This window comes from Dromiciops gliroides, chromosome 1 (genome assembly GCF_019393635.1).
Source record: "Dromiciops gliroides isolate mDroGli1 chromosome 1, mDroGli1.pri, whole genome shotgun sequence".
Classification (NCBI taxonomy): domain Eukaryota; kingdom Metazoa; phylum Chordata; class Mammalia; order Microbiotheria; family Microbiotheriidae; genus Dromiciops; species Dromiciops gliroides.
This window is the reverse complement of record NC_057861.1, coordinates 78,744,937-78,763,780: the sequence shown is the minus strand read 5'-3', so window position 1 is coordinate 78,763,780 and position 18,844 is coordinate 78,744,937. Positions and strand designations below refer to the sequence as shown.

Here is an 18,844-nt window from a genome sequence, read left to right as displayed (position 1 = left end):
TTTCTTAAGATCCAATTTATAATTTGACTTTTTGAAGTTTTCATTAATTGAATTTAGGTCTGATTGTATATTGGCTATATAAAAACCATTTTAATAAAAATATCTATAGCTGCTTTATTTGTATTAGCCAAAAAATGTTTGACAAAGAATAACAATGTCATGTTATATTCATATAATTAAACTGTTTTTTTAAAAAATAATGACTATTGCTATAGGTATCAATTTTGGTGGTCCATATTAAAATGAGCTCTACAGGGAAGCAGAAAGATGGGAAACAATTTTAATAGCCAGTGTTTCTGATAAAGGTCTCATTTCTAAAACATATAGGGAACTAAATAAAATTTATAAGAATGCAAGCCACTCCCCAATTGAGAAATGGTCAGAAGATATGAACAGGCAGTTTTCAGATGAAGAAATCAAAGCTATCTATTGCCATATAAAAAGAAGACTCTAAATCATCATTGATTAGAGAAATGAAAATTAAAACAACTCTGAAGTACCACCTCACATCTATCAGATTGGCTAATATGACAAAAAAGGAAAATAAGAAATGTTGGAGAAGTTGTGGAAAAATTGGAACATTAATGCATTGTTGGTGGAGTTTTGAGCTGATCCAACCATTCTGGCAAGCAATTTGGAACTATGCCCAAAGGGCTATGGGACTGTGCATACCCTTTGACTCAGTAATACTACTAGGTCGGTATCCCAAAGAAATAATAGAAAAGGGAAAAGGAACGATATGTACAAAAATATTTATAGCAGCTCTTTGTGGTGGCAAAGAATTGGAAATTGAGGGGATGCCCATCAATTGGGGAATCGCTGAACAAGTTGTGGTATATAAATGTAATGGAATACTATTGTGCTATAAGAAATAATGAGCAGACAGACTTCAGAAAAACCTGGAAAGACTTAAATGGACTGATGCTGAGTGAAGTGAGCAGAACCAGGAGAACATTGTACACAGTAACAGCAACATTGTGTGATGATCAACTGTGATAGACTTAGCTCTTTTCAGTAGTGCAATGATCCAAGACAATTCCAGAGAACTCATGATGGAAAACGTTCTCTACATCCAGAAAGAGGAACTATGGATTCTGAATATAGATTGAACCATACTGTTTCTACTTTTTGGTTGTTTTTCTTTTATTTTTTGAGGTTTTCCCCCTTTTGTTCTGATTCTTCTTTCACAAGATGACTAATGCAGAAATATGTTTAATGTGATTGTACATATATAACCTCTATCAGATTGCTTTATGTCTTGAGGAAGCAGGGAGAGAAGGGAGAAAAAATTTGTAACTAAAAACCTTATGAAAACACATGTTGAAAACTATTTACATGTAACTGGAAAATAATAAAATACTTTAATGATTTTTAAAAAATGAACTCTTCAGATAACATCAGGGAAAAGACCCTCATTCAAGTAGCTTAAGGCAAAGTCCATTATCTAGGTGTGGTTTGATCCCATCAGTCCTTCACTGACGTAGACAAAAAGGGTCTAACTCCATTTCTTTGGTTTCTTTGGGTTTGTCCTGGACAAGAACTGAAATTTCTCAAGAACTGGACTTTCTGGAGTGGGAGGTGGGTGGGAAAGAACTGAGAAACTGATCTCTGGGTCTCCCCAAGAAATCCATTATTAATTATTTTCTCACAAAACGATACCTTAAGATACATTTATTTAAAATGATAAAACACCAAAAGATATAATGGGTTTTTACATAAAATGATCAGAAGAATGATTGGATATACATTGTCTTAAACTTGAGATAAAATAGTAATTAAACATTTGTTTCTTAGTTGTCTGCTAGTTCTTGTCATTCTCCTTTGTAAAATGCTGAGTTTTAGATGAAATTTATTCCTTATTTTGTATGTTTGATTATCTTTTGTGGTTAAAATTGTATTAAAAATTATCTTAATGAGTAATTGAACTATCACCATTATCATCTTGGAAGTATGAGATTCTCTTCATTTATGGTGGTCAACTCATTACTGCAGGTCAAAAAAGTCAACTGTGTCAAAGGTAAGCTCAGAAGGATGTATAGTGGCAGACTGTCCTATTATGATTTGTATCTCCTTCATTTGCTTCAGGGCAGAGGAAAACCTGTCATCATCAATGTAAGGCTGTAATAACTCAGGAAGAGGACCATTTTGGGGCAGGTTTTGGCAACAATCCAGGAAGATTGGAACTGATATTACCTTCAGGTTGAGAAGCTTGTGCTGGCATGGCCCCAGGAAACCGAACATACTCCTGCTAGATAGTGGGTTGCCATACAGACAAAGATAGGAGAGCCTGCTACAGGAATGTAGCTGGGTCAAAATGATATAAAAGTCAGTGTCCTTCAACCCACACTTTGCCATACTGAGCCACTTCAGGGAGTTTGAGACTGACTTTAGAAGTTCCAAGAAGGAGTCTAGTTTTGTGCTTATGTTGTTCCCTTCAAGATCCAGCTTTATGAGATGGGTGCTATGGTGACTTCTGGCTAAGTAGGCTATGTCTTGGTTTGTCAGAGAGCAGTAAGAAAGTTGAAGGCTCTTCAGGGAGCACTGCAGACCACTGGAAGTAAAATAAAAAATAAAAATATATTATTTAGCAAAATCCAGAGAGATACTTCTACCTCCACTTCCATCCCTGCTTATAGAATGACTTCAGCTTCTAGACTTCCACCTGTGTTTGGCACATTTGCCATGGAGATGGGAGATTTAGATGTTGACTAAGGTAAGGGTACAGAACAGAAACAAAAGAGAACAATGAGGAAACTAGCTAATACTGCAGGCTTTAAAAAAAATTAAAGCAAAACATTTATTCAGTGACCACCAAAATGAACCTTTTAGGATAACCAGAGTAGGCCTATGTGTAGACTCTGGGAAGGTTCTTTTGAAGAAATGAAAAAAATTCAACCCTGAAAGCTTAATGTGAGAAAATAATAGGGTTTTAGGAATGCCCAAAGCCCTTCCTCTTCCCCCCCCCCCATTGATTGGATTAAGATTGATTGGATTGATTGATTTTGCTAATTGACTCACTTGGAGTTAACTTGATTGGAATCACACCTACCTGAAGGCCTGGCCCTCAGGAGGGTGTGTACTCTGACCTCAACACGGGACCACCCTCAAGTCCAGTGTACCAATGGATTTGGTTGATGCTAGCCAATTAGCTTGAGGCAGTGTGTAAGGACTGCCTCTCCTCTGGACCCATAAAAAGCTTCCACATGCAGTTACTCTGAGTTTGTCTCAGGAACAGGCTGGTGGTGGAGGACTTGGAGGAAGAATCAGGCCAGACTGCAGCTCTAGGCTAGATAGGCCTTTTCTTTACTTTCTGACCCAGGTATTCTCTTTTTACTAATACTTGGTATGCTTTAATAAATGCTTAATGCCCCAAACTGTTGCCAATGCTTCTAATTTATAAGTAACAACTATATTAGGAACCCCAGATACTTTTCCCCAAACTTGGGACAGAAATAAGGTGACCATACATATAGTTTTACTCATCACATGAGGAAGGTTTGAGAGTGTCCTGGAGACATGGGGCATGTCACTCTAGAAATATTAGAATCAGAAGCAAACTCTCATCCAATTTAATATTTTCATCTCACATAAAAACAAATGGGAGGTTCTTATGTGGATTGCTGAAATCCACTTAATCTGACTTTTGGGAAGAGCTAATGTCCCAGGGTTCTGATCTGTCCAACATCATCAGCTAAGACTATGATGGCAGCATGGATAACTTATTAAAATATCAAAGTAGTGGGGCAGCTAGGTGGCGCAGTGGATAGAGCACCAGCCCTGGATTCAGGAGGACCTGAGTTCAAATACTACCTCAGACACTTACTTAACATTTACTAGCTGTGTGACCCTGGGCAAGTCACTTAACTCCAATTGCCTTGCCAAAAAAAAATATCAAAGTAGTGGCTGTAGAGGCTAATGGAAGGATCTTCCATAAAAAGGCCTAACTGATCCATGTGGTCAGAAACCTAGCAATGTTGATCAGAGAGGTTCCATAAGTTCATTAAGCCCATACTGATGTGCCTAAAGTGTCAAGAAGATGTGAAGTTTAATCAGATGAACATGGAAGAGGCCAGAAGAGGAGACTACAGGGCCTCTTAAAGTATTGTGGCAGGCTAACCTACCTGATATGCCCTTCAGAGTGATGGAGGAGGCTAAAAGGGTTAACAGATAAAACCTATCAATAGTACCTAAAAGGGTTAACAGAGAAACCAAGGCTTGTGTTCTTACAGTAACACAAAGGGTTTGTCCCTATCAACCCTCACCATCAACAGAAGCTTAGACAGTAACTAGGAACCATTAACCATTAATAGCCATTAATATTCCTAGATGACAGGAAACCTAGAAACCAGATCTTAATGTCATGGGGGTGCAGAGCACCCCAGAAGTTCTCTGGGGCACATCAAGGAAGCTTCTCCTTGAGAAACTAAACCAGAGGACAGATAATGCCTAGAGAGATAAGCTGAACCAAATCGGACTGAGCTAGCTTCGGATTCCTACCCTTCATTCTGGTCTCCCTTACCCTGGGGAGATAAATTTGGGTGTGGCTGTGGCCTTTCTGTCCTGAAGAGGGATCCATAGCCACCCCTCACCCAATTCCTCTAGTCACTACCAGTGGGGGATGGTCCTCCACTCCTTACCCCATTCCCCCAGCTACCACCAGTGGGGGATGGTCCTCCCTCACTAAAGGAATTTTCCACAGTCAAATGGTGACCCCTCCCCCCATCAGTCTTCTATAAAAGTACCTACCAGCCTCCTGTTCGAGGAGATTTGGTACCTCTGAGGATGTGCTTTGTGCCTATCTCCCCATGAGAAGTCCAAGGATTTCTGTCATGGTTTCCCTTCCCCCACCCTTCCCTTGCCCCTAAATAAACTACCACCTTATTCTAACTACTTTTGTGTGCAAGAGGGTGTAATTCTTTAAAGAGGAATTCCTAAGAACCCCAACCCCTACCCCAACCTGTACCCCACTTCCCCCATTACATTAAATAACGAGATATCACGGATACCCTCTGGGTCTGACAAGTTTAAGCATGTCTTTAGGAACATGCATAGAAAGGGCCAAATATGTCCTTAGGTTCACTTTATGATGTGTAAACCCCCAAAACACACCTCCAGGGAAAAAGGTACCTGCCTCATGGGTTGTCTTAGGACTTCAGGAAGTCTGAATTAGGATAAGACATCCCATGAACGTCCCACAAGGAAGAGACTAAAGATAATGAGGAGTTAACCTACTTTTTCTCACTATAAATATAACTATTCTTTCCCCTATTTGAGACACCTCCTGGTGGTCTCCCTGTAGTCAGCACAGTATTTCAATAAAACTTGGGAAACTGAGTCCCTGAGTCTTGTAATTCTTTGGGACACCTCTTGATCAATGTGATCAATTAAACCCACCCCCCACATCAAGGGCATATATTCTGGGTTCAAGAGAAAAAGTCTCTACAAACATGGAGGATGGGGCTGGGGAACCTGACATCACTTGAACCTTACTTTCATCTGAATTAGTCAAAGGAGGGTTGAACATGCATAGAAACAGAGTTGAGTGAAAAAAAATATTAAACTACAAAAGAAAACTACAAAAAAAATATTAAACTAATATGGACTGGTCATGAAGAAATCCAACTCCAAATAATGGAGATTGGCTTGCCATGAGAGGATAAATAGTTAAGAAAAAAGTCCAATCTTAGAGGGAAAGAGAGAAGAGAAGTAGAGTCAAAGCAGATCATCTGTCAGTTCTACCTCTCCTCTATCAGGATGGCAAAGATGGCAAAACAGATAAGTGTAATTGTTGGAGGGGAGATGAAAAGAGAAACAAAACAATGTCCTACGGCCCTGGGGTCATCTCCCAACCCCACTTACCTAAGCAGATTCTTCACTTGATTTGAAAGACAAATGTTACTTAAAGTAATCTCCCTGAGGTGTCTCAATTTGCTCAGCTCTTTAGCAAGATGGTTAATGGCGAAGTTTTGACTAGACTGTGGCTCCCATTGCTCATTCTCATTAAAACTAGGCAGTTTCAAGCTCTGCAAGTTTTGGAAGGTTGTGATCAGAGACATAATATACCAGATATCCATCAAAACTATAATGCTATTACTTAGGTCCACTCTTCGGAGTGCCAGAGGGTTCAGAAGAGCCAGGAATTCTATATTATCCTGAACAAAGATGAGGGAAGTGTAGAAATCTCGGCAGGTCAGGTGGAGAGGGCTGTTGGCATTATTCTGGAGAGCTTCTTTTAGAATCTGAAGAGAGCAAGGGCTCACTTGGAGATCTACCAGGATATCTATGTATGCTTCCATTGGGAAACTTGTGACTGGAAATGCTTCTGCCGTCTGGCTCCATGCCTGGCTTTGTGAATCATTTGTCTCCTGATGTGAGAAGTTGTGGATTTGGGCTCGGCTTACTGAGTTGGCCCACAGCCTCATGAGTTTTAAATTCCAACTAAATTTTTTACTAACTAATCCTGTCATATCCAGCTGTCGTAAACTCCTGCATCAAGGACAAAAAAGAAAAAAAAAAGTTATAACCTGGCCCCAGAATGCTCATTGAATTTTGCTTATCTTCATGACAGGAAAAGCCAGTTAAGTTCAAAATGCCCTGTTCCTTGCATCTCCTTCTATTAAGAAGTCACCAAGCAGAAGAATCAACTGGGTTGCAGTCAGGAATGTCAAAGCTGGTTAAGTGACCGGGAAGACCTTTTTGTTTTACCCCATTAGTCACTGGTTCTATATACTCTTTTGGACAGAATGGGTCTTTCCTAACCATAGTCTTATTCACCCCCACAATGGAGATGGATGCCCCAGAATCTAACATCAACTGAAAAACAATCACAGCTCTGCATGCCTCTCTTTGGGTATCTGTCACATCGTGGAAAGAACAGGTTTCAAGGTTGGCCTCTCACACATATAGACTGGAAAAGTCACAATTGTCATGGGGTGCAGAGCACCCCAGAAGTTCTCTGGGGCACATCAAGGAAGCTTCTCCTTGAGAAACTAAACCAGAGGACAGATAATGCCTAGAGAGATAAGCTGAACCAAATCGGACTGAACTAGCTTCGGATTCCTACCCTTCATTCTGGTCTCCCTTACCCTGGGGAGATAAATTTGGGTGTGGCTGTGGCCTTTCTGTCCTGAAGAGGGATCCATAGCCACCCCTCACCCAATTCCTCTAGTTACTACCAGTGGGGGATGGTCCTCCACTCCTCACCCAATTCCCCCAGCTACCACCAGTGGGGGATGGTCCTCCCTCACTAAAGGAACTTTCCACAGTCAAATGGTGACCCCTCCCCCCATCAGTCTTCTATAAAAGTACCTACCAGCCTCCTGTTCGAGGAGATTTGGTACCTCTGAGCCATGTGCTTTGTGCCTATCTCCCCATGAGAAGTCCAAGGATTTCTTTCATGGTTTCCCTTCCCTCCCCACTGTTCCCTTCCCTTGCCCCTAAATAAACTATCACCTTATTCTAACTAGTTTTGTGTGCAAGAGGGTGTAATTCTTTAAAGAGGAATTCCTAAGAACCCCAACCCCTAACCCCAACCTGTACCCCATTTTCCCCATTATACAATCTTTCAGTGCTCTAGGCAAATCCCTGAGAACATTGGTGGCAAAGAAGTTGGCAACAAGCATTGATTGTGGGACTTAGCTCATCCCAGAGTTCTCCAGGTCTGTGATATCCTAGGTTCAGCCCTTACTCCCTTCAAGAATGGTGAAATGTGCATGCTTTCCTCCTAAACTACCCAATCTCATCCCAGTCCAACACAGGACCCCATTCAGGCAGTAATGAAAACACACACACACACACACACACGTACTCTGCCCTAATCTGGCTTCTATGTCAGGCTTTCTGATAGTCAAAGACCCCAGCCCTTACTGCCTTGGGCTATCCCCAGGGCCATAACACTACTCATCTTTTTTTTTCCACCCCTGATAATTCCTCCAGGTATTTTTTTTGGGGGGGGCTGGGGCGGGCAACGAGGGTTAAGTGACCCCAGGGTCACACAGCTAGTAAGTGTCAAGTGTCTGAGGTCGGATTTGAATTTAGGTCCTCCTGAATCCAGGGCCCATTCTTAATCCACTGTGCCACCTAGCTGTCCTCCTTAAGTTGACTTCTAAAAGTCTCCCAGGGCAGAGCCACACTGCTTGCCATAAAGTCAGGAAATTAATGACTGGACCAGATCTTGAAACTTCTAACTGGCTGTTTCAGTAGATCTCTTCCCATCCACCGATACCCTCTCTGGAATCATTCCCTAATGATCGACATACTCTCATTGCCTCTTACTCTACTCATCCCAGTTATACTGAAGCCCCAAAGAAGAAAACCCTCTCTGCAAACCTGGCTGCCTACTCCCTCAGTTCCAACTCCCTTGCAAAATATACCACTCCTTATGCAAACACTTCTTCACTGGCCCTTCTAGAACACCTTTTCCATAAGTAACAGGCTTCCTTTCCTTTTTCCAACTCTTCCTTTAGCTTCTTCAATTTCTGGCATGCATTGAGATGTGGCTCCCTCTAGATTCCATTGCATTCCTGGCCTTGGATTGACTACTACTGTCTCCTCTCATAACTCATGACTATGTCTTGGTGGGGGAAGTCATAAGATTCCTTGCTCCTTCTCCTCTTATCACTTAGAAACCACTGCTCCTTGGAGATTCACACTATTGAAACTAATCACCTAGCTGAGATCCCAGATGTATCTCCTGACCAGTAGGCATTCTTCTCACTCCAATTCCTGCCTTCATATTATAGGAATTGTTGATGATCTCAGTCTTTTCAGCTCCCATTATTTTCTGTCATTCCACCTTAACTACACTTAGAGGTTATCAACAACCATAACTTTGCCACCACCTCGGTGTTCGACTTTCATGATCATGAATTCTGAAAGTTCAATTACTCATCGAAATCTCCCATCATTCCATTTCTCCCTTCACCTGGTAAATCCTAAACCTTGAGTATGGTGAAGTCACCTTAAACTGGCTCCGCAGAACCAATTGGTAAAATTACAACAAGAGCATATACACCTCAGAAATTGGTAATTGCTTCAAATCAGGGTTTCATTTATGGTTTTGTTGATTATCTTGTCTTTAGATAGTGATGGAGAAAATACAAAAAATAAACTTAAGAACATGTCACATGTGCATTTTTTCCCCTGGAAAGAGTTGTTCAACATTGGCTTAAATACTCTGTTCTTTTGATCTTGAGGTGCTACTATACATATGTAGTATCTATCCACATATCCCAAAGAGATCATGAAAAGGAAATCCCCAGTGGAACTCTAACCCAACTGTTTATAGTGGCATTCTCTGTGATAGCAAAGAACTGGAAACCAAGTATGTGTCCATCGCTTGGAGAATGACAATCTGTGGCACATAAATGCAATGGAATATTACTATAATGTAAAAAATATAATAGAGATAGACAAGCAAAGACTTAATTTGAACTCAAGCAAAGTGGAGTAAGTAGAGTCAAGAAACTGAGACCATGACTACAACATTATAAATTTAAAGAACAATCACCAGAAGAAAATTAGAAAATGAGAGCTCTGCAGATTTTGATTTCATTTGAACTGGGCCTTCACTCCTGCATGGGAATGATTGTTAATCCTTGAAAGATTCCTGCATGGGAATGATTTTTATTTCTTCTTTCTTTCTTTTTTTTTGGGGGGTGGGGTGGGGTGGGGTGGGGTGAGGCAATTGGCGTTGAGTGATTTGCCCAGGGTCACACAGCTAGTAAGTGTCAAGTGTCTGAGGCTAGATTTGAACTCAAGTCCTCCTGACTCCAGAGTTGGTACTCAATCCACTGTGCCACCTAGCTGCCCTGATTTTTATTTCTTGTAACACTATTTGTCTGCTTATCCACCTGGAAAAAATACTGACTCATACATGAGGTCTTCCCTTTTACCCCTCAGTGATAGCTTTATTCCCACCCTGAAGGAAAAAACTGTTAACTCTGCATATACTTAAATATACATGTTGTCTTTTTTTTTTAAACAAAATGTAAGCTTTCTGATGGTGGAGATTATTTTTCTTTGGTATTTTTTATCTCCAGTGTCAAGTGTAGTAAATGGTAAGGAAAGGCACCAGACTGGTCAAATAATTAATGTAGGGAATTCAATATGTATTCAATATGGGAAACTCCCCCTACCTATGCATCTCACCACCTTCTCTGCAAATTCCTGTGAGAGAGTTGCCTGGAACATTGACAGCTTAAGTGACTTGCCCAGTCAGTGGTATCGGATTGAGTATTAGTGATATCAGAACCAGGACTTTCTGGCTGGTTCTAAGGCCAAATCTGTATCTGGTATCTTAAATGCTTATTACCAACTGACTGGCAGCCATCTCTAAATGGTTGCCCTTTGGTCTTTCAGGACCACAATCTCAGTGTATCCTTGACACTTTTCTCTTCCCTTATGCTCTGTAGCCAGTTTCTTGTCTTCTCAATTCTTTGAGCACATTTCTCTTTTTTTGTCTCCCTTTTTTCCATTACACAATCCCTATCTTAGTTCCAGCTAATAGGACTGTTTGAATAGCTTCAGAATATCTCCCTGCTTCCAGACTCTCCTCACTCCAATCCAAACTCCACACTATCTCCAAATCTACCTTTATTAAACCTAAATCTGTTATCACTTCCCCAGTCAATCTTCAGGGGCTCCCCATTTCTTCTAGTCCAAGATACAAAATCCCTAGCCTGAGATTTGAGTCCTCTACAATTTAACTCTTTTTTTTTCCTAGTCCTTTTTTTGTATTCATCTCATGGACATAAACTATGCCAGTCAACCTGGCCCACTAGCAGCTATTTCCTCCCTTCTGAACTGAGCCTTTCCAGAACTGGTCCCCATACTGAAAATATACTCCCTCTTCACTTTTTATCTCATCACTGCTAGCTTTTTTTCTAAGTCTAAAAAGAATATACCATTTCTAGCCACTAAGATGATACAATATGTTTTTAGTTCATTTCTCCAGAAACTTGTTTAATTCTATATTTTCCTTTTTGCTTGTCTTTGTGTTAAATTTGTCCAACTTTGAAAGAAGCACACTAATATTCTTTTGTAATTTAGTGTTCTGGCAGTTCAGTTAATTTTACCTTAGTGAAGTTAGGTGCTCAAAGTTCTACTTCTCTCTCTCTCTCTCTCTCTCTCTCTCTCCCCCCCCCACCTTCCTCCATCCCTCCCTCCCTCCCTCTTTCTCTTTTTGTGAGGCAGTCGGGGTTAAGTGACTTGCCCATGATCACACAGCCAGTGTCAAGTGTCTGAGGACAAATTTGAATTCAGATCCTACTGACTGCAGGACCTGTATTTTATCCACTGGGCCACCTAGCTGCCCCATACTCATTATTTCTTGCTTCTGTTCTTTTTCCATCCCCCTGCAGCTGTTACTATTCTCCCCATTTTGAGATTGTTTTGTATTAAGTAATCTGAATATGTGCTGTATCCATCTCACTTTTGAAAACTACAAAATTTACTGAGAACTGACTCACCACCCAGTCCCCTCATGCCCAGACAAATGAATTGCCTGGGGCTTAACCAATCTTTGTCATTTCCAGACTCTTGATGGATTTATGGACCTTCCCCCAAGCAATTTATCCCCTTCCAAAGTTTCCCCACCTTAATCCCTGGACTTTGTTATTATGTAAAAAGAGTCCACCTACATTAAGTAGTTTCTATTTAGAGTTAGTAGCTCCTATACTTAATTTAGGAGCAGTCCTATTGTTTCTTTTGTTAAAGGTTCATTTACATTAAGTAGTTGTACATCACTCTGTGGCAATTTTTTGATTCCCTTTTTGTTCTGTTACCCCATAGAAACCCGGTCCTCTGTTCCCATCTTTGGGTATTCCTAGCTTCCAGAGCTTTGCTATACCAGGAGTTATAGTTCCTCTGCCCTGATTAAAGACCTTATTTCTCCTATATTGATTGTTTCCTTAATTTCCAGGTTAACACTTTGAATCACCACCCTAGTGTCATGGAGAAAATGGGGTAGGGGTTTTGGGAAGGGGATAGGGGTTTGGGGTCCTTAGGAATTCCTCTTTAAAGAATTACACCTTGCATAAAGTAGATGGTTAGCAAATGTCAGCTGAAATGAATACAGCAGAGTCTACTTCCCAGAGTGGGGTAAAATCTTCCCATGTACCTGAATGACAAACCTGTGTGGGAGCTGCCATGAACCATCGTTGACTACTTTCCTTATATAGCTCAACACTCCCAAGAGGATGGCACCAATTTTATTTTTGTTCAAGTCATCATACGTGAGAGGCCACTGACATTCTGGACACTTCCTAGAAGGAGTCTGGGAACAGCACCCACATGTCTGCATCAGCTTCTGGAACTTAAGTTGTGAGTAAGGCCACGTCTTCACCAGCTCACAAAGCAGTTTTTTCTTATTGCCTTTGAAAGCCACCCTGAACAGGATATCATACACGACCCAGGGTATACATGCCAAGTCTTCACAAATGGCATCCTCATCTTGGACCAGTTGCTGAGCACTTAGGAAGGTCAGGGAGTACATAGCTGGGGTCAGGAGACCTGGGACCCAAACACAGAATTGACAATACCTGTGAAAGGGAAAGGTCAGAAAGCTATGAATGAGTCTTAGGGGTTTACCAGCTCAAGCCTACCCTCCCAGTACCATTCATCCCGCTCCATGCAACCACAGCATCTGTTTTTCTAATAGTCATCAGTATTTAGTTGACAAGCCATTTTTGGAGAGAACACCATGTGTAATGATGCTCTGAGCTAATGCTGGGCTCTGTCTTTCCCCTTTCATTGTTGCTGCTGCTGTTTATCTGCAATTGACCTGTTCTAGCCATGTGCCCCATGGATTCTGAACTTCAAGGCTCTTCTATTTCTCCTTCTTATTGAACAGGCACCTATATCTGCACCACTCTCAACTTCCAACATTAATTCTTTCACCTGATCAATTACTGGTTGTCCATGCTGAATGAAGTCACATAGTCTACCAAAAATATAACTCCTATGCTCAAGGAGATCCTAGTCTGACAAATGGAGAGGATGCCTCTTAATAGTTATAGGGTGTAAGTACATTAAAGTGTGAAAAGAAAATTGTCCTTTTAGCTCTATGGAAGAAAATTCTTACCAAGTAGAGAGTTAAGGGAATAAGAAGAGAATACTCAAGGTATTCTGGAGTAGTTGGAGTTTTATTTAGGCTTTGAAGGACAGATAGCAGTTCTGTGGTAAATGTGGAATCTGGAGAAAAGCCTTTTAAGTTATCTGTGGTGATAGTCTAAGAGGTTCTAAAAGAGTGGCAGAGGGAAGGGTGAAGTAACATTGTAAAAGCTGAACAAACAATCTATAGACAATGCTTGGTTGGTTTCCTTAGAGAAGGAAGGAAAGGCAGAGTCTAAGATTACCCTACTAAAAATGGAAGCTCTGTTACCAGAATTTATTGTTGTTGTTGTTTGTTCTTCATTCTTGAAGAGAACCAATGACATCAGGAGGGTGATGTCTTTACTTGCAAGTGAATTGGGTTTAAGTGAGGGAGGGCTGCACAAAGTTACCAGTCTCGCTCTCTCTTTCAGAGCTATTTGGTTCCAGTGGTAAGACATAGATTAGGAATACTGTAGATGGCCCTGAATGCAGTGGGAGACATTGCTCTTTTTAAGATAATGTCTAAGGTCTCAGTTTGTCCAAAGTGAATTCAGTGAATAAGGCTAGGAGAGAAATGAGTTAAAAAAAAAATGGCCTCTTTTACCTACTTAAAAAAAAAATCAATCTGGGAGAGGAAGATCCTCAGGATTTCTAGCCAGAACAGAAACAATTGTTATTTATGCTTACTCTGAGCCATCAAAACTCAAACAATGACCAACTGAAGCTGGGATTTATTATTGGCCAATCAGTGAGAGCCAGAGTGATTTGGGTTTAAGGCATAGTCAAGTAACTCCATTTGAATCTGAATGGGCTTTATCAAAGCCCTGGGTTAGTAAAATATTGTTTTGCTCAGAGAAAACATGCCTTAATCTATCTTTCCAGAATGTCACTGGCAACACCAGCTTGCCTTGGATCACTTCCACCATTCCTCATCTTGCTTACACATGTGCTGCGGAATGATGGTGAAGAAAATTTTGCAACTCTGCTGAGTCTACTACAAATCTATGTTACATAACCTGAACTAGGTCTTCACTGCTGGTAGGCAACTCTACTATACCTGTCTTATTAACTTATAATCCCATACTTCCTAGCTACTTTTCAAAAACTTTAATTTTTCTTCAAACCTCCCATGATTCTCCTTCCACCTACTATTTTAGCTGAGAATCTTGCCTCATATTTCACAGAAATAAATTGATGCCATTCAATATGAACTCCCTTTTCTCCCCTCTTCCTCATCTATCACTCAGGTGCCTTCTGCTACTTTCTCTTCCTTTACTCTTGTTTAATACAATGAAGTAGTCTTGACCTTACCAAGGTTAACCCCTCTACTTGTTCAAGTGATCCCATTCCTTCCCATCTCCTTCAATAGGTTTCCCCTTATGCACCATCCTTAGTCTTCCACTTTTTTTTCAATATCTCCCTCACTACTGGCTCATTTTCTACTGCCTACAAATTTGTCCCATCAGCCCTGAGAGGGACATATGGATATGACCCTCCACTGAGATGGAAAGTGCCCCCCCCTTCGGCCTAGTGATCTGATCTCAAAGTCTTAAAGTCCCTTAAAGCCCCCTATTTCTCTCTCTCTGTTTTTTCTCTAGAGAGAGGCAATAACGGGAAGCTACTATCCCCCTTTCTAAATATCGGCATATTAACTTAAAAATTGCTTCATAGGGTCTGCACCGAGACATTATGTAGATATGATAAATTGTTGCTGAAATATGAAATTTTGCAAAATAACCTATGGCTGAACCCCTGAGGTTGGGGCACTCTGACCCAGGAGAGAGGGACTTATCGCTGAACATCCCAGGAAAAAGATTTATTGCTGAACCCAATTACCGCATTTTGCTCAAATTAGATGTCTGTATAAAGTATAAAAACTGCTTGATTTCTAATCCCGGTGTGTCACACCTCCTGGTTGTCCCAGTGAGTGTGGTACACCTTTCTTTCGAAAGAAATAAAATCACTGCTTTGGCCTCCTTTCTCCTCGAGTCTCTATTACAGGGGTCAGTGGGTGTACTTCCCATCCCACTCAGCCCTATCCTGAAAAACTCTCATTAAATCTTTTCATCTATGCTAACTTCTGTCCTATATCTATTTTGACCTTTTGTAGCTAAACTCCTTGAAAACACCTTCTGCTTCTTGACCTTATCATTCCACTGAAATTGCTCTCTCTAAAGTTACCAATGATATCTTAATTGCTAAATCCAATGACCTTTTCTCAATCCTCATTCTCCATGACTTCTCTGCAGGCCCCCCCCCCTCCCTCCACCCAGTCAGGGTATGCACAGAAAACCCTGTGCCCCAGCCAGCCTTGGGTACCACTCCTAGGGGTGCCAACGAATTAGCTTGGGGTATGTGGGTGGTCTGCCCAGGTTTCCTGTGAGAGAAGGGTTTTGTTTTTTTTTTTTTTATGGGGGGGGGTAGGGAGGAGACTAGAGGATGAGACAATAAGGGAAAGAGAGAGAAGAGTTAATGGTGGCAGGTGAGAGAGTTGAACACTGACCAGCAGGGGGATAGAGAGTCTGGTGGGTGAGTTTACAGGTCCTGCTTTTCTTTGTCCTTATTTCTACATATTTGTTCCATATCAATAAACCCTGTTTGTTTTTTTGTTTTGTTTTCTGAAAAAAGGCTTTTTAATCTCATTTCTTACCAGTTTGGGAGAAACAGCTGGGGAGGGAGCAGTGTGGGAGAGAGGAGGCTGGGGACCCAGAGGTCCCCCGTTGTTTTCTGAGTCCCAATATTGCAGATAGCCTCTCAATTAACTCTTCCCATATTAAATGTGGCCCTTACAGATTGGTGGCCTGTACAGGGCTTAACAAACTTGGGGGATCTTTTAAAACCCTCCTTACACTGGGAAGTTGGGGGAGAATGCAGGATGTCTGCATTGTACATTACTCAGAGTTTGAATTAGGCATTGGAATGTAAACTTTATGCTATGCATTCATAGCCTTAGGTAAACATTGTGAGAAGCTAGGTTGTTGACCTTGCAAATCCTACAAGGTTGAGCTGTAGGACCACAAGAACAGTAAGTATACGATTCTTTAATTTCCAAAATTGTTCAAAAAGTTCCTAGGGAACACCTAAATTTTGTAATAGACAGATGGAAGAAGAGAATCCCCTAGGTCTAACTTTGGAAAAATAAGGTTTTAGTAATATATTGGTTTAACTGCCATTTTGCTAGTTTTAAATGATTTAAGTAAATAGAAAATGTGAGAGAACTGTCAGATCAGAACAAGAAAGTAACAGATTGTACAGTTTTAAAAGAGATTTATACTGAAGGGAAAGCAAGAAAGTTCAAGTATGTAAGAATGAGAGGAGTGAAGGATAGAAAACAAAGTCCATAATCTGTTTTCACCAACAGTGTGAACAGAAGATTTAAGAGCAAACAGTTTGGAAACTTTTGAGAGAAAAGAAGGTGGGGTGGTACTACTGTCACTTTAAAACCTGGCAGTAACAACACTTAACTTAACCCTTTCTTGGCTCACAAAAAGAGAAAAGGCTTGTGTGAGTTGTGGAGCAACAAACAAACAAAAGGAGTGAAAGTTATGTGAAAACTCTTACATGTGTGTCTCCTGGTAAACTTTTATTTCTTATTGCAACTAGAAGATATAAGCACAATGCAAGTTTGTAAGACTTTACTGTTTTCAGTCTGAATGTGTAGTTAGTTACTCAATATGCAAAACAATTAGGCACATTGATGCTTAGGTTCATCATCTGCCTGCTAATTGTAAGAATTAGAGCGCCACCAACATGCTGAGAAAGATATTACAGGGAATCTCCACCATGAGGAGAAAGCATGTGACTTGGCATCCACATGTGACTTAGCCTCTGAAGTTACCGCCTGTTAGTTGTGTCAATCAAAGCTACCAGCCAGTTAGCTTAGAACTGTGTGAGAAGATGGCCCGGCTTCCTGTTTGATAGGGGGCTTCTGGAAGAAGGGGGAGGATCTTGGTCTTTTTGTGTCTGGACTTGGGCTTGGAGGCAGAGAGGCAGCAGGGACAGGCAGAATAGGGATACTTTATCCACATGTTTCTCTTTTCTAACCCCTAATATAATTTAATAAATACTTAATGCCCGAAGATTGGTGCTATAGGTTTTCTAATTTAAGGCGACCACTCATTAGATTTTAGACATCACAGCTAGAATTTTAGGCCCATACATATTTTTACATACATAGGCCCATACATAATGTTTACATGGTCATGTAATTATTTTACTTCTAGTGATATATTTTTAAAAATCAGGAAGAGAGGTAAAGATATGGACATTTTATGTGATTTCTTTGTGAAATGCAGCTTGGGATTTAAAGGAGGATAGGGCTTAGAAACCATAAGCTTAGAACAGCTCCTCATTTTGAAAGACAGGAAAATAATATCTAGAGAAAGAAGACCTAGCCTGGCTGAAAACTGTTAGGTTATTCTATCAGCCTCACTTACTTTGTGTTGTAATATTTTGGAGTACTGTAATTTGAAACATAAAAAAGAGAGATGATGAGAGTATTTTAAAAGGTCCTGGTTAAAAAAAAATCTTATTATAATAAGGCTAAATTAATTGGGTATTTCCTTTTTGGTTTAGAAAAAGCTGAAATTTCTCCCTACTGCAAACTCATTTGGATGGGGGTGGGGGGTAAAGTTAACTTTCCCCAATTTAACATTGACAAATTCCAATCTTAAAGATTCCTTTTTGGCTTTGAGGATTGAATAAGAGAGATATTTGTCATTTTGAAAGTATTTTATTTCACTAAAATTTGGTGAATATTCCTTTTAATATCAGGAAAAAATTTAAGCTGTTTCTCAAAACAAGATATATCATATGCATTTTCAATTAACACTTGTGTGATTTTAGAAGGTCTTCTATCTTATTTGTAAGCTAATTTATTGCAATGACAATTTGATATTGATGACAATTGTGTCTAAACCTACTGTGATTTGTGAGACTTTATTAATTGAGGAGCAAGCTTTTCTGGGACCCTGAATATTCTGTTTCATTCTTAGGTTTGGTGTATATATTTCTATCATCAGGGTAGACAAAGTAGAAAGTTGTTATTCCAATATTCAATTAATTGTTTATTAAATTAATACTAAAGCATCTAAATTGTTATTGCTTTGTACCAGACTGGGAGTCCTGCCTCAGTTTACCTGTTTCTTACATCTTTCAACCAGAATAAATCAGTAACCTTTTCTTCTTTTAGAAACAAGATAAAGTTGTCAAACAGACTACAGCTATATATCCAATAACTCATTCATTATGACCAAATGGGATTTATACCAGGAATGCAAGGATGGTTCAACATTAAAAAAAATAATCAACCTTATTAAAGACAAAAATATTCAAAAATCACATGATCTTATGAATAGTTCCAAAAAAGGCTTCTGCCAAATTACAACAGTTTTTTTTTTAATTTTTTTTTTTTGCGGGGCAATGGGGGTTAAGTGACTTGCCCAGGGTCACACAGCTAGTAAGTGTTAAGTGTCTGAGGCTGGATTTGAACTCAGGTATTCCTGAATCCAGGGCCAGCGCTTTAATCACTTCGCCATCTAGCTGCCCCCCCCCCAACAGTTTTTTTTTAATGCCAAAAACACTACAAAATATGAGTCTTGAGGGATTCTTTTCTTTTTTAATAACACAAGAAGCATCTATCTAAAACCAAAAGCAACATCATGTGAGAGGAGGCATACAAGAACCTTTTTCAATAAATTTAAGTGTGAAGTAAGGATGCTCCCTTTCCAAATGATTACTTGCTATAGTTCTA

General features: G+C 40.2%; 1 protein-coding gene across 1 annotated transcript in view; it reads right to left on the bottom strand.

Moving 5' to 3' along the window:
- Positions 1-1,983: 1,983 nt before the first annotated feature.
- Positions 1,984-18,844, bottom strand: part of LOC122745802 (leucine-rich repeat-containing protein 14-like) — a 38,247-nt gene continuing 21,386 nt past the window's right edge. Inside the window, exons 4-6 of the mRNA XM_043991257.1 lie at positions 12,132-12,539; positions 5,860-6,486; positions 1,984-2,551 (exon numbers count right to left, since the gene is read on the bottom strand). Of these exons, the coding sequence (XP_043847192.1) occupies positions 1,984-2,551; positions 5,860-6,486; positions 12,132-12,539 (1,603 nt within the window). The remainder of the gene's footprint in view (positions 2,552-5,859; positions 6,487-12,131; positions 12,540-18,844) is intronic.